This window comes from Schistocerca gregaria, chromosome X (assembly GCF_023897955.1).
Source record: "Schistocerca gregaria isolate iqSchGreg1 chromosome X, iqSchGreg1.2, whole genome shotgun sequence".
NCBI lineage: Eukaryota > Metazoa > Arthropoda > Insecta > Orthoptera > Acrididae > Schistocerca > Schistocerca gregaria.
Window position 1 is genome coordinate 409400392 of NC_064931.1, and position 12632 is coordinate 409413023.

The 12632-nt window shown below is 37.9% G+C and overlaps 1 protein-coding gene across 3 annotated transcripts in view; it reads right to left on the bottom strand.

Annotated features, from left to right (window-relative positions):
* The window catches only part of LOC126298610 (WD repeat-containing protein 6), a 268743-nt gene that overhangs the window by 66301 nt on the left and 189810 nt on the right, over positions 1-12632 (bottom strand). For all 3 annotated transcript variants that reach the window (XM_049990014.1, XM_049990015.1, XM_049990016.1), the window contains exon 12: positions 11954-12248. In XM_049990014.1, the coding sequence (XP_049845971.1) occupies positions 11954-12248 (295 nt within the window). The remainder of the gene's footprint in view (positions 1-11953; positions 12249-12632) is intronic.

Below are 12632 nucleotides of genomic sequence, written 5' to 3' on the forward strand. Positions count from 1 at the left end.
CAAAAGCTTCTTTTCTCTTCTTGTCCAATTTATTTATCGTCCATGTTTCACTTCCATACATGGCTACACTCCATACAAATACTTTCACAAATGACTTCCTGACACTTAAGTCTATACTCGATGTTAACAAATTTCTCTTCTTCAGAAACGCTTTCCTTGCCATTGCCAGTCTACATTTTATATCCTCTCTACTTCGACCATCATCAGTTATTTTGCTCCCCAAATAGCAAAACTCCTTTACTACTTCAAGTGTCTCATTTCCTAATCTAATTCCATCAGCATCACCCAATTTAATTCGACTACATTCCATTATTCTCGCTTTGGTTTTGTTGATGTTCATCTTATATCCTCCTTTCAAGACACTGACCATTCCATTCAATTGCTCTTCCAAGTCCTTTGCTGTCTGACAGAATTTCAATGTCATCAGCAAACCTCAAAGTTTTTATTTCTTCTCCATGGATTTTAATACCTACTCTGAATTTTTCTTTTGTTTCCTTTACTGCTAGCTCAATATACAGATTGAATTCCATTAGAACTACTGATAGCCTTGGGAGAGCCAGGCCTAACAAAACTCTACCGTCTGGTGAGCAAGATATATAAGATAGGCAAAATACCCTCAGATTTCAAGAAGAATATAATAATTCCAATCCCAAAGAAGGCAGGTGTTGACAGATGTGGAAATTACCGAACTATCAGTTTAATAAGCCATGGCTGGAAAATACTAACATGAATTCTTTACAGACGAATGGAATAACTGGTAGAAGCCGACTTTGGGGAAGATCAGTTTGGATTCCGTAGAAATGTTGGAATGTGTTAGGCAATACTGAGCCTACAACTTACCTTAGAAAATAGATTAAGGAAAGGTAAACCTACGTTTTTAGCATTTATAGACTTAGAGAAAGACTTTGACAATGTTGATTGGAATACTCTCTTTCAAATTCTGAAGGTGGCAGGGGTAAAATACAGGGAGCAAAAGGCTATTTACAATTTGTACAGAAACCAGATGGCAGTTATGAGTCGAGGGGCTGAAAAGGGAAGCAGTGGTTGGGAAGGTAGTAAGACAGGGTTGTAGCCTATCCCCAATGTTATTCAATCTGTATATTGAGCAAGCAGTAAAGCAAAGAGGGAGACCAAGAGACAAATACACTAAACAGATTCAGAAGGATGTAGGTTGCAGTAGTTACTGGGAGATGAAGAAGCTTGCACATGACAGAGTAGCATGAAGAGCTGAATCAAACCAGACTCCAGACTGAAGACCACAACCACAACAACAACAACAACAACAACATTTTGTATCAGATCTCATACTGTGAGGTACAAACTACTCCATGGATAGGAGTGAGCAGATTTTACAGTTGAATGATCTTCCCCATTTAAAATGTGCTCTTATCATGTCACCTGATGCTGAATGCAGCTTTCCAACATATAAAATCTAGTTGGTTAGGAACTGATGATCCTTCAAATTCAACAGTCTGAGAGTAACACTGCAATAGGTTCACTCAACTAAAGGTACCATGACCAATCACAACCATTTGCAGACGCTCTACTACGCATGTGCAATTTCGGGATCATCATTGTCATCGAGACAGCTCTGTGTTGCGCTATTGCATATTGAATGTGTTTCATTGTTTCGCTACCTTTAGCGCTAGTTGACTCCTTTTATCTCTTTGTGTTTTTCAAATATTTAAACTTCCCATTTGTGGTCAGCACTTCTTGGAGCGATTACCTAACACCATGAGCAGCAGTGTAACAAATGTCAACTGACAAAATTCTGAATTATTTCTGTCACTTCCCACACACTCATTAACATCTCATTATTTTTTTGCATATTTTAATTAGATAAATATTCTAATACATTCGATAAGATTATTAATGATAACATATAGTTTTGTTATGACTGCTTCTAATTATCTGCTGTGTCTTGCCAATATTGCTTAACTATAATACAGTAAATCCCCAAACATTAAATATGCTGGGCATTATCTAATTTCAAGAAAAATTATCACAGGTTAATTTGCTAGAGTGTGGATGCAAAGTGTCCAGTGTAAAAATATATGGCTAGTCCTTTTAGCATTAACCCTGTGGTGCACATGTCCACTGCAGTGGACAGCTGTTAAATGGTCACTTCTTTGGCATTTTCCATCAATCCTGAGGTTGAAAATTCATGCAGGGCACAGCACCAGTAGGGAGTGGCCACTTGAGTGGGCAATGTGCATTTGCAGCCTCAGGAGTAATTGAAAACAACAAGTAAATGACATTTAACAGCTGTCCACTGCAGAGGACAAGGCACCACAGAATTAAGTATACTACCAAGTGTTCCAGGCTAGTGTCAATGGATTAACTACATATGGAAAAGCTATTTATAAGAAGTCACAAATAGATAATGTAAGATCAGTTAAAGTGGTCGGGACCATACGTCACAAGGAGAGGTCTCCAGTGGTAGAATTGACTTTTTGAAACCATCTATAAGGTACTGTAGGAAAGGGCCCTGGGGTATCACACGCTGCAACCATTCACCCTGGTGGGACCTTATTTGTGAGTAATTGACAAAAAATGTTTTGGCATTTAATGTGGTGATCTAAAGGTTTAAAAATGATATCTTATATAGATTTTTTGTTTAGCATAGTACTTGTAGTACAAGCCTCACAAGCAAGAGGTTGTTGATTTGAATCTTGTCAAGTGCTTTGAATTTTCTAATTTTTAATCTTTATCGGAAAAACTTTGATCAGAATTTATATTAAATTAATTGGTTTAAAGGAAATTTTGAAATTTATGTTTCTGTCATGTCATTTTAATCACGATATTAATTTTTTCAACTGCTCTAATTTTTTCTTACCATCATTATTTTTCTTGTTGCAAGCTTTGACCTGTACAGAAAATTCGAATAGATATCAACATAAACATCATTTCCACCCTTTTTATTGCTCATGAAAACCACACATTGCATGTTGTACCACCGTACAGCGAGACCTTTCAGAGGTCATGGTCCAGATTGCTGTACACACCAGTACCTCTAATACCCAGTAGCATGTCCTTTTGCCTTGGTGCATGCCTGCATTCATCGTGGCATGCTATCCACTAGTTCATCAAGGTATTGTCGGTCTAGATTGTTCCACTCCTCAATAGCGATTCAGCGTAGATCCCTAAGAGTGGTTGGTGGGTCGCGCCCATTAACAGCCCTTTTCAATCTATCCCAGGCAAGTTTGATAGGGTTCATCTATGGAGAACATGCTCGCCACACTAGTCAAGCGATGTCATTATTCTGAAGGAAGTCATTCACAAGATGTGCACAATAGAGGTGCAAAGTGTTGTCCATGAAGATAAATTCCTTGCCTGAATGCTGCCGATATGGTTGCACTATCAGTTGGAGGATGGCATTCATATATTGTACAGCCTTTACAGCACCTTCCATGAGCAGCGTACATCGGAGCCACAAAATGCCACCGCAAAACAGCAGGGAAGCTCCACCTTGTTGCACTCGTTGGACAGTGTGTCTAAGGCATTCAGCTTGACTGGGTTGCCTCCAAATACGTCTCCAACGATTGTCTGGTTGAAGGCATATGAGACACTCATCGGTGAACAGATGGTGATGCCAATCCTAAACGGTCCATTCGGCATGTTGTTGGGCCCATCTGTACTGCACTGCATGGTGTCATGGTTGAAAGGGTGAACCTCGCCATGGACATTGGGAGTGAACTTGTGCATCATGGAGCCTATTGTACACAGTTTGAGTCATAACACGACGTCCTGTGACTGCACAAGAAGCATTATTCAACATGGTGGCATTTCTGTCTGGGTCCTCCGAGCCATAATCCATAGGTAGCAGTCATCCACTGCAGTAATCGCCCTTGGGCGGCCTGAGTGAGGCATGTCAGCAACAGTTCCTGTCTCTCTGTATCTCCTCCATGTCCAAACAACATTGCTTTGGTTCACTCCGTAACACCTTGACACTTCCCTTGTTGAGAGCCCTTCCTGGCACAAAGTAACAATGTGGATGCGATCAAACCACGGTACTGACCATCTAGGCGTGGTTGAACTGCAGACAACATGAGCCGTGTACCTCCTTGCTGGTGGAATGACTGGAACTGATTGGCTGTCAGACACCCCCCGCATGGTTGTTTACATCTTTAGACGGGTTTAGTGACATCTCTGAACAGTCAAGTGGACTGTGTCTGTGACACAATATCCACAGTCAATGTCTATCTTCAGGAGTTCTGGGAACTGGGGTGATGCAAAACTTTTTTTGATGTGTGTATACATATTTGTCCAATGCATTCAATGCACAAATTTCTCAATTTTGTTGAGAAACCAGTTAATGTGCTAAGATTTATGCAATGTGGATTCGTGCAAGGAGAAAAAAGTGGGAAGGTGTGATTAATTCTACAGGCACTGGCAAGACAGTAATAGTCCTGGCCTTTTGCTAAATTGACGAGAAGATAAGCCGTATGACTCCCAGCACAGGTCAGTGAATTTTAAGTAGAACAATCTTCATCGTTATTTTCATCAGTGGTTGAATTACAATAATGACAAACACTTTCAAAGCCAGCATATGTCTAACAAGTAAAAGTAAAGGTCTTAAAGAGCAGAAGGTTACATTCCTTAAGGTCAAAACAGGAACTTGGAAACCCAAGACAGACTACATCTCAGGCTCAAAGATAGACAAACATAATTGGGAAAAGTGGACCCATAAGAGTATGGAAGTAGGAAAGGGAGGTAAATAAGCAGTGAAACTGACACAAATTTTCATTATGGATGTCACAGCAACAACAAATTCTGGGGCAGATGGACAGATACAGCAGGAGAATAAAACTACTGAAGAAGAGTAGCAGTGATTCAGTGATTCAATTTCAGGTAATGCTGTTATAGGAAAGGACATTTTATGTAATGTTTCTGAGGGAGAAGTAGGAAAGTAAAAGGTAAAGTTCATTCAAGTGAGCAGTTCTATTGGTAAACTGGAGGCAGAAGCAAACCCAAACTCCACAGAAGACAGGTGTGTTAAGAATTCCAATAATGCGAGATGCAGTAGCAATAATAACACATATTGTCTTTTTTGTTTTAGAGGTCTCTCTTCTACAGTCACAGTTTTACAAGTAATATGAGAGTTATTTCATCTTTTGGGACTGTAACAAAGTCTTGTTTGGAACACACGCCTTTCTTTTATTTAAAGCATCTGCAGTGGTCAATTTTTGGCTCTTACATTATTTATGTGTGGTCCTCTACATATAGGCCTTGTGTTTCTAACACACCACACTACACTGAGTGCCTAAGTTTACATACATGCATAGACTCATGGAGATGCTCTAAATAAAAGTGAAATGTAACTGGTTCAAATAAAACTTTATTACAATTGCTAAAGATAGAGTAACTTTGATATTATGGTGAATATTACTGAAGGAGGCAGCATAACAGTGGGCATGTTAGCTGGAGATTGAGAAGTTGTTAATGTGTCTGTGTTTGAAATAGACAGCATATTGTTGGGTGTATCAGCTGTGGAAGCACAGTGTGTGAGAAATTAATGTTGAATCCGCACTGATTAATATGACTGATGCATGTAAGGGGAGAATCAGTGCATTTGATTCTGTAGGAGGAGGTGAGTTGACAACTTCTGAAAGAACCAAGGATGGCAAAAGATTAATTTAAAATTGCAGATTGAAAACCCTGTGTGCTAGTAAACAATGATCTAACATCAAGTTGGTGAGTGATAAATGACTTCAATTTAGCAAGGGAGACTGAACAATGAAGAAATGAAACTAGGGCTAAAGAGAGATCCAATGGGAAAGTTTAAGTGGTACAGTAATAAAGAAGCTATAGGTCACAGATAAAATGTGTACGAATGAACCACAAAAGATACTGAAAATTATTTACAGGAGGTAAGATATTGAGAGGGAGGTAAATGAAAACATATGGACAATTATAGAAGTTTATGTAAACAGTAGCAAAGCATAAGCTATCTACACTTGGCACTTATAGTTCAGTGGTGCAAAATTCTTTTGTGTAAAAGGTCAAGCATCAGAATGATATAAAAATGTTTTAGGAATAAAAATTAGGACTGCAAAGGGTGGGGTTATAAAGTCCATAAGGAATTAAATACTACAAGAATTCAAATGTTAGATTTCTCATTCAGCATTAATTGTTTTATTGCTAGTTGTCTTGTCAGTGACATAATTTTAGGCACACAATTCCTTAAGGGATACCAGATAGAACTGAACTGTGAAGAAAGACACCTCTAATTTGGACGGCACAGAATCATTGCAAAGTGTTTCTCAAAGACACTTTGCTATTTAGTTGAATTAGGGGCCATAAGGTTTGATCATGTAACTTTTAGCACTCACATGGATGACCTCACACTTTTCATTATTTTGGGTCATTTGCCATTTTTTACCACACAGATATCTTTTCTAGATCATTTTGCAATTTTTTTCAATCTTGTGATGATTTCACTAAACAATAAACAACAGCATCATTTGCAAAAAGCCTAAGATGGCTGCTCAGGTTGTCTCCTAAATGATCTATATAGATCAGGAACAGCAGAGGGCTATAACATTGACTTGCAGAATGCCAGAAATCACTTCTGTTTTACTGGATGACCCATCAATTACTATAAATTGTGACCTCTCTGACAGGAAATCACGAATCCAGCCACATAACTGAGATGATATTGTGGAAGCATGCAATTTGATTACAAGCTGCTTATGAGGTACAGTGTCAAAAGTCTTCTGGAAGCCTAGAAATATGGAATCAATTTCAAATCTCTTGTCAATACCACTCAACACTTAGTGTGAGTAAAAAGCTAGTTGTGTTTCACAAGCATGATGTTTTCTAAATATGTGTTGACTGTGTGTTAATGGACCATTTATCTTTCAGGTAATTCATAATGTTCTAACACAATATATGTTCCAAAATTCTGCTGCATATCAATTTTAATGATACTGGCATGCAATTTAGTGTATGGCTCCAATGCCTTTCTTGAATATTGGTGCGACTTGTGCAACTTTTCAATCTTTGGGTACAGATATTCCATTGAGTGTGTGGTTATAGATGATTGTTAAGTGTGGAGCTATTGCATCAGCATACTCTGAAAGGAACCTAAATGATATACTGTCTGGACCAGAAGACTTGTTTTTATTAAGTGAGTTAAGCTACTTCACTACTCCAAGGATATCTACTTCTAAGTTACCCACGTTAGCAGCTGTTGTTGATTTAAATTCTGGAATATTGAATTTGTCTTCATTGCTGAAGGGATTTTGGAAGTCTGTGTTTAGTAATTCTGTTTTAGCAATACTGGCGTCAACAGTATTTCCATTGCCACTGCCCAGAGAAGGCATTGACTGTGTCTTGCACTAGCACACTTCACAAACAACCAGAATCTCTTTCGATTTTCTGTCAGGTTTTAAGATGAAGTGTCATTGTGGAAGCTATTATAAGCACATGACATTGAAGTCCGGACTAGATTTCAAGCTTCTGTAAAAGATCAGAAATCTTGGGAATTTCCCATTCATTTAAATTTGGCGTGTTTTTTCATTGTTTTTGAAACAGTGTTCAGAGCCGTTTTGTTTAGAAACAGTCAGCTCCATCATTTGTTAATTTACTTGGTATAAATTTAAAAAATAAACAATAAAAAATAAAATAAATAATAAAAAATTGCTGTCAATACTATTTCTTTGAATTCAATCCACATCTGGTCTAACCTTACATTGTTAATTTGGAAGGAGTTGAGATTATCTCTCAGGAAGGTGCAAAGTGAATTTGAATTTGCTTTTTTGAATACGTATATTTTTCATATATTTTTCAAGGATTTGGGAGTTATGGTATTCAGTCTATGACAACCCTGCGTTCAATAATCCCTGTATCCATTTTGACTCTTGTTAATAACTCAGGATTATTTGTTGCTAAGAGGTCAAGTGTGTTTTCACAACCATTTACTATTTGAGTGGGCTCATGATCTAATTGCTTGAAATAATTTTCATCGAATGGGTTTAGCACAATTTTGGATAACTTTTTATGCGTACATCAATATTTAAACACCTATTTTTGCAACATATCAAGGGTAAATTGAAGTCATCATCACTATAATTGTATGAGTTTGGTATGTGTTTGAAATTAGACTCAAGTTTTCTTTGAACCTTTCAGCAATTGTATCATTTGAGTTGGGGGGTCAATAAAAGGATTCAATTATTATTTTATTCCAGTTGCCAAGAATGAACTCTACCCATACTAGCTCACAGGAATTATCTAATTCAATTTCGCTACAAGATAAACTACTTATAACAGCATCAAACACACCAACTATATTTAGCCTATCATTTCTGAACAACAAAAATTTTAGCTGAGCTTATTTCCAGATTTCAGCACTTGTAGCTCTGTTACTTTCCCAATACAGCTACGACAATTTACAACTGTTATACTTATAGTTCCTAGATCAATCTTCTTCCTGTGTTTAACCTGCACCCTTTGAGACTGAAGCCCTTTTTGTGTTTCCTTGAGACCCTGTACCCTAAAAAATCATCCAGTCCCTAACACAGCCCCTGCTGCCTGTGTAGCTGCTTCCCTCATGTAATGGATGGATTCCTGACATATTTAGCGGAAACCGAAAACCCACCACTTTATGGTGCAAGTCAAGGAATCTGCAGCCTACACAGTCGCAGAATTATATGAGCCTCTGATTAGACCCTCTACTCAGTTCTGTACCAGAGGTCAACAATCAGTCCATCAACTATGCTGCAAATGGTGAGCTCTGTCTTCATCTCACAAGCAAGACTGCAGCCTTTACCACTTCTGATAGCTGCTAAAAACTAGAGAGAGTCTCTTCTGATACAAACTGAAATACATTATTGGTACTGACATGAGCCACCACCTGCAACTGGCTGCATCCTGCACTCTTCGTGGCATCTGGAAGGACCTGTTTCATGTCTAGAATGACTCCACTCAGTATGCACACGAAGTGCTGATTGGTTTCCTACCCCACCTTGGCAGCTGTGTCCCTAAGGAGCCCAATAACATGCCCAACAATGGAGTTCCCAACTACCAATAATCCCACCCTTTGTGAGTGCCTGGATACTGCAGGCTGAGAAGCTTCCCCTGCAACAGGACAAGTGACTGTATATGGCAAACTCCCACACAACAATGTGTGAGGGATCAACCTCAATGCAGCAGCAAGGACTGGCCACCAGTGCGGACCAATTGGTGGACTCGTGAGTCATGCAGGATATCCATTGTATCTCCATGGCTAGCCTACAACAGTGATGTCCATTCACTGCAGGTTCAAGCTGTGTAACTGAAGCCAAAACAGCTGAGCTGAGAGCAAAGTATCATCAATTCAGCTCATCTGCACACAGCAGTTACAATCCCTATCCATACTAAAGACCATGGAAAACTGCTCTACACAAACAAAGGACTATCAACATGCACTACAAACCTCTACTGTGGACACTGAGGAAAACACAAGAAATGTCTCTAACAAATTAGTTTAACATGCATAGATTCAAAACTAAACTACCAAAGCACACAGGTGAGACTAAATAATTCACTCCTTGCTTATAATAGGTCACAAAATCAGTTTACTTTCTGACACAAATGAAAATGGAGAAACTGTGTCCATCAAATAGTAAAGTAACATACAGAAGTTCAAAAACTAAACTACCAAAGTACAGATGAAACTATATAATTCACTTCTGGTCAGGAACTCATAAAATGTCACAAAATCTGTTACTTCCCTGTTGCTGCTTGTTTTTGGCCAGCTGCTGCTGCTTGACATGTGTAACCTGATAACTGGGGTTAGTTCATATTGCACTTAGAAAGGTAGGGGCAGTGTGAGCTGAGTTTACTGTAAGGCGGAGCCTACTGCTTGGCAGACAGTTGCCAAGAATTGAAAACACAGGATGTGACCATCACAGTCTGCATGGTGTGTCAGATAAGGTACAGGTAGTTCAGAATATTCATCTCAGAGAACCAGGGCTGACAGAGCAGTTAGGCCTTACAATTTCCTGTCCACTGTGGGAAACCTGAGTGACTGGAATGATTTCTGAGAAACATGGAAAGGCATAATGAAAGGCTTTGGGTCAAGTTATGAAAAGAACATCTGCTGACATTTCAGAAATCAAATTTCACATCTCTGACTAAACTTACAGAAGTTCTATATACAACAATGTCATTTCTGCTTAATTGATAGTTGTAATATTAAAATTAAGAACATTATGGGTCTTTGCATAAATCAATGCTTACTCAAAATACAAATATAAAAATTAATAGCTGCAGTCACAATCATGCGGTCATACAAAAGCTGAGGGTGTCAGTTATCATCACTGATCACCTTGGGGACAGTCAGGATTACAATATATTCTAGTTAAATCTGACTTTACATGTGTGCCAGATCTCTAGTTCTTCTACACATACATGCCATATGAATGTAGCCCCAAAAACTCCCCCTTTCCAAATGTATCACATGTGTAGATTTAAAATATATTTAGTAGTCACTTGAGTAATTATTCATTTCAGCCATAAATAAAGAAGTGCCCATAAGCTATGCTCTAGAGCACAATTGAAAGGAGCTCAAAGATACTTAATATAAGCAGGCAATGTATATTTATACTGAAAGAGCTAATGATGTTTCTGTTGTTTTAAATAACAAGCACATACATGTGACACATGTATTTTTATTGATTGTTAATGAACCAGTAAATAGAGAACAGTGTGAGGTCAGGGAATAACCAGTGATCAGAGGTGCTTCTCTCAACATGTTAACTACACGCTTAATGTGCTGTAAATATGAACGGTGGGCTATTTTCATAATAGTCTGCTGTTACATTGGATCTCAGAATGGATGGCGAGTGACAATTTGTTTACAGTCTATTGCAGTGTATCACTTGGTAAGGTAGGATACATGCTTTTTAAAAGACCCGATGATATTCATAGTTTTTGGGGAGTGAGTATGCTGCACCATTTTCGTACTTTAACGGTCTACAAGTGATAGACTCTGGAAATTTGCTGTTGTTTGGTAATACAATTTGGCCATGAGCTGAGACATGCAGAGTAAAAGACACTGAGCAGGTGTTGGGATTGAGAAATATTAATTCTACTTTTAGTGATTAGAATCTGGTATTGTGTAGACGCTTCAACATTTCATGGGTTGACTGTAAGATAATGCTATGAAACACTGAATGTATGGTAGTGTACTAACTTTTGGGCTGAGGCTCTTTGGGACTTTGCATTTATGAGCCACTTAAATGAGCCATAGTTAGGGGATTCTTCCAGCACTTATTCACTTAAATGGATGGTTTACTGTTCTTGTAATATTTCATATATTTAGATAGTACTGAATGTGTATCCCGTATTGCCTGTAAGGACACGATTCATAATTTTTTTTTTTTCTATATGTAAGGATAAACACATGCTTTTCGATTATCCACACAGTTTTGCTAACAATTATCCTACTGGATCATAGTGACTATGTTATTTAATTTGCAAAATGTGTCATACAAAAGACTCAGTCAACCATATGATCATGTGTAAAACCTGTTGCTCTTTTAGGTAGGACAGCTGTAGGACAAATATTTAAGTACGTAGAACACAATCTCTAAGATTATGTAAACAGGTCATGGCAATTCAGTGTTGTACATTTGGCCTACCCGCCTCAACTAACTGCTCTAATTTGCAAGAGGCATCTACAGAAGCAAATTACAAAGGGGAAGCTTACAACAAGACAAAGACTATCATGATACAGAATCATCATCCCAGGATGCAACATCTTTAAGTCATCAGACAAACTTGTATCAAGAAGACTGGAAAGTTAACTATATGCCTATTGCTGCTACTGACATATTCTGAAAGTTTATTTCCCATTGATATGTACTTAATACACAATATTTGTGTTCCATAATGCATGCCACACAATATAATTTCGTTATTATGAGAAAGCACAAATTGTTATTTTTATATTAAGTATAGTTAAATATACCTCCTGAATGCGAAACACAAATTTTCCACACTTTCAGCTGAGCTCTTCCACCAGCAGTAACCAGCAGGAACAAATCAGACTCTTCAGACTTTCTTAGGCAACATACATCCAGAGTTCTCACACTGGATATGTGTGTGTCAAGAACTGCTGCTACTGTAGGTGCCATGCCAGCTTGAAGAAAAATAAGATAAACTGTATTGTTTTCACTACCGCATGCCACAAGGCGGTATGGAATTCTGACTGTATTTTCACAAATAAGCTTCTGGCAATTAATGTCCTTGAGATGAAAACCTTTCTGTTAATAAATGCAATAAAAAAATTAATTAATATTTTAGACAAAAAAAAACAAAAATAAAAAGATTTTTCTGTTCTAACTCTAGAACACAAAACCCTCTGTGCAGAATTTTAACATAGAGAAGAGAATCAAATGAATCTATACTATACTGATTATTTTTTATTAACTAGCATGGCAATCAAATTCAGAAACAACAGACTCCTGCTCTCACTTGCATGAAAGCAAATGATTACAATTTCTTTTAGTTATTAACTGGCATCATCATTTATTTTGTGCAACTGATTATGCACTCTCCAGTCACCATTTTAATCAACTGAGTATTTGATACAACAGCATTTTCATGTTGGGTTAGCAGTAATATCACTCATTGCTCAACAATACATG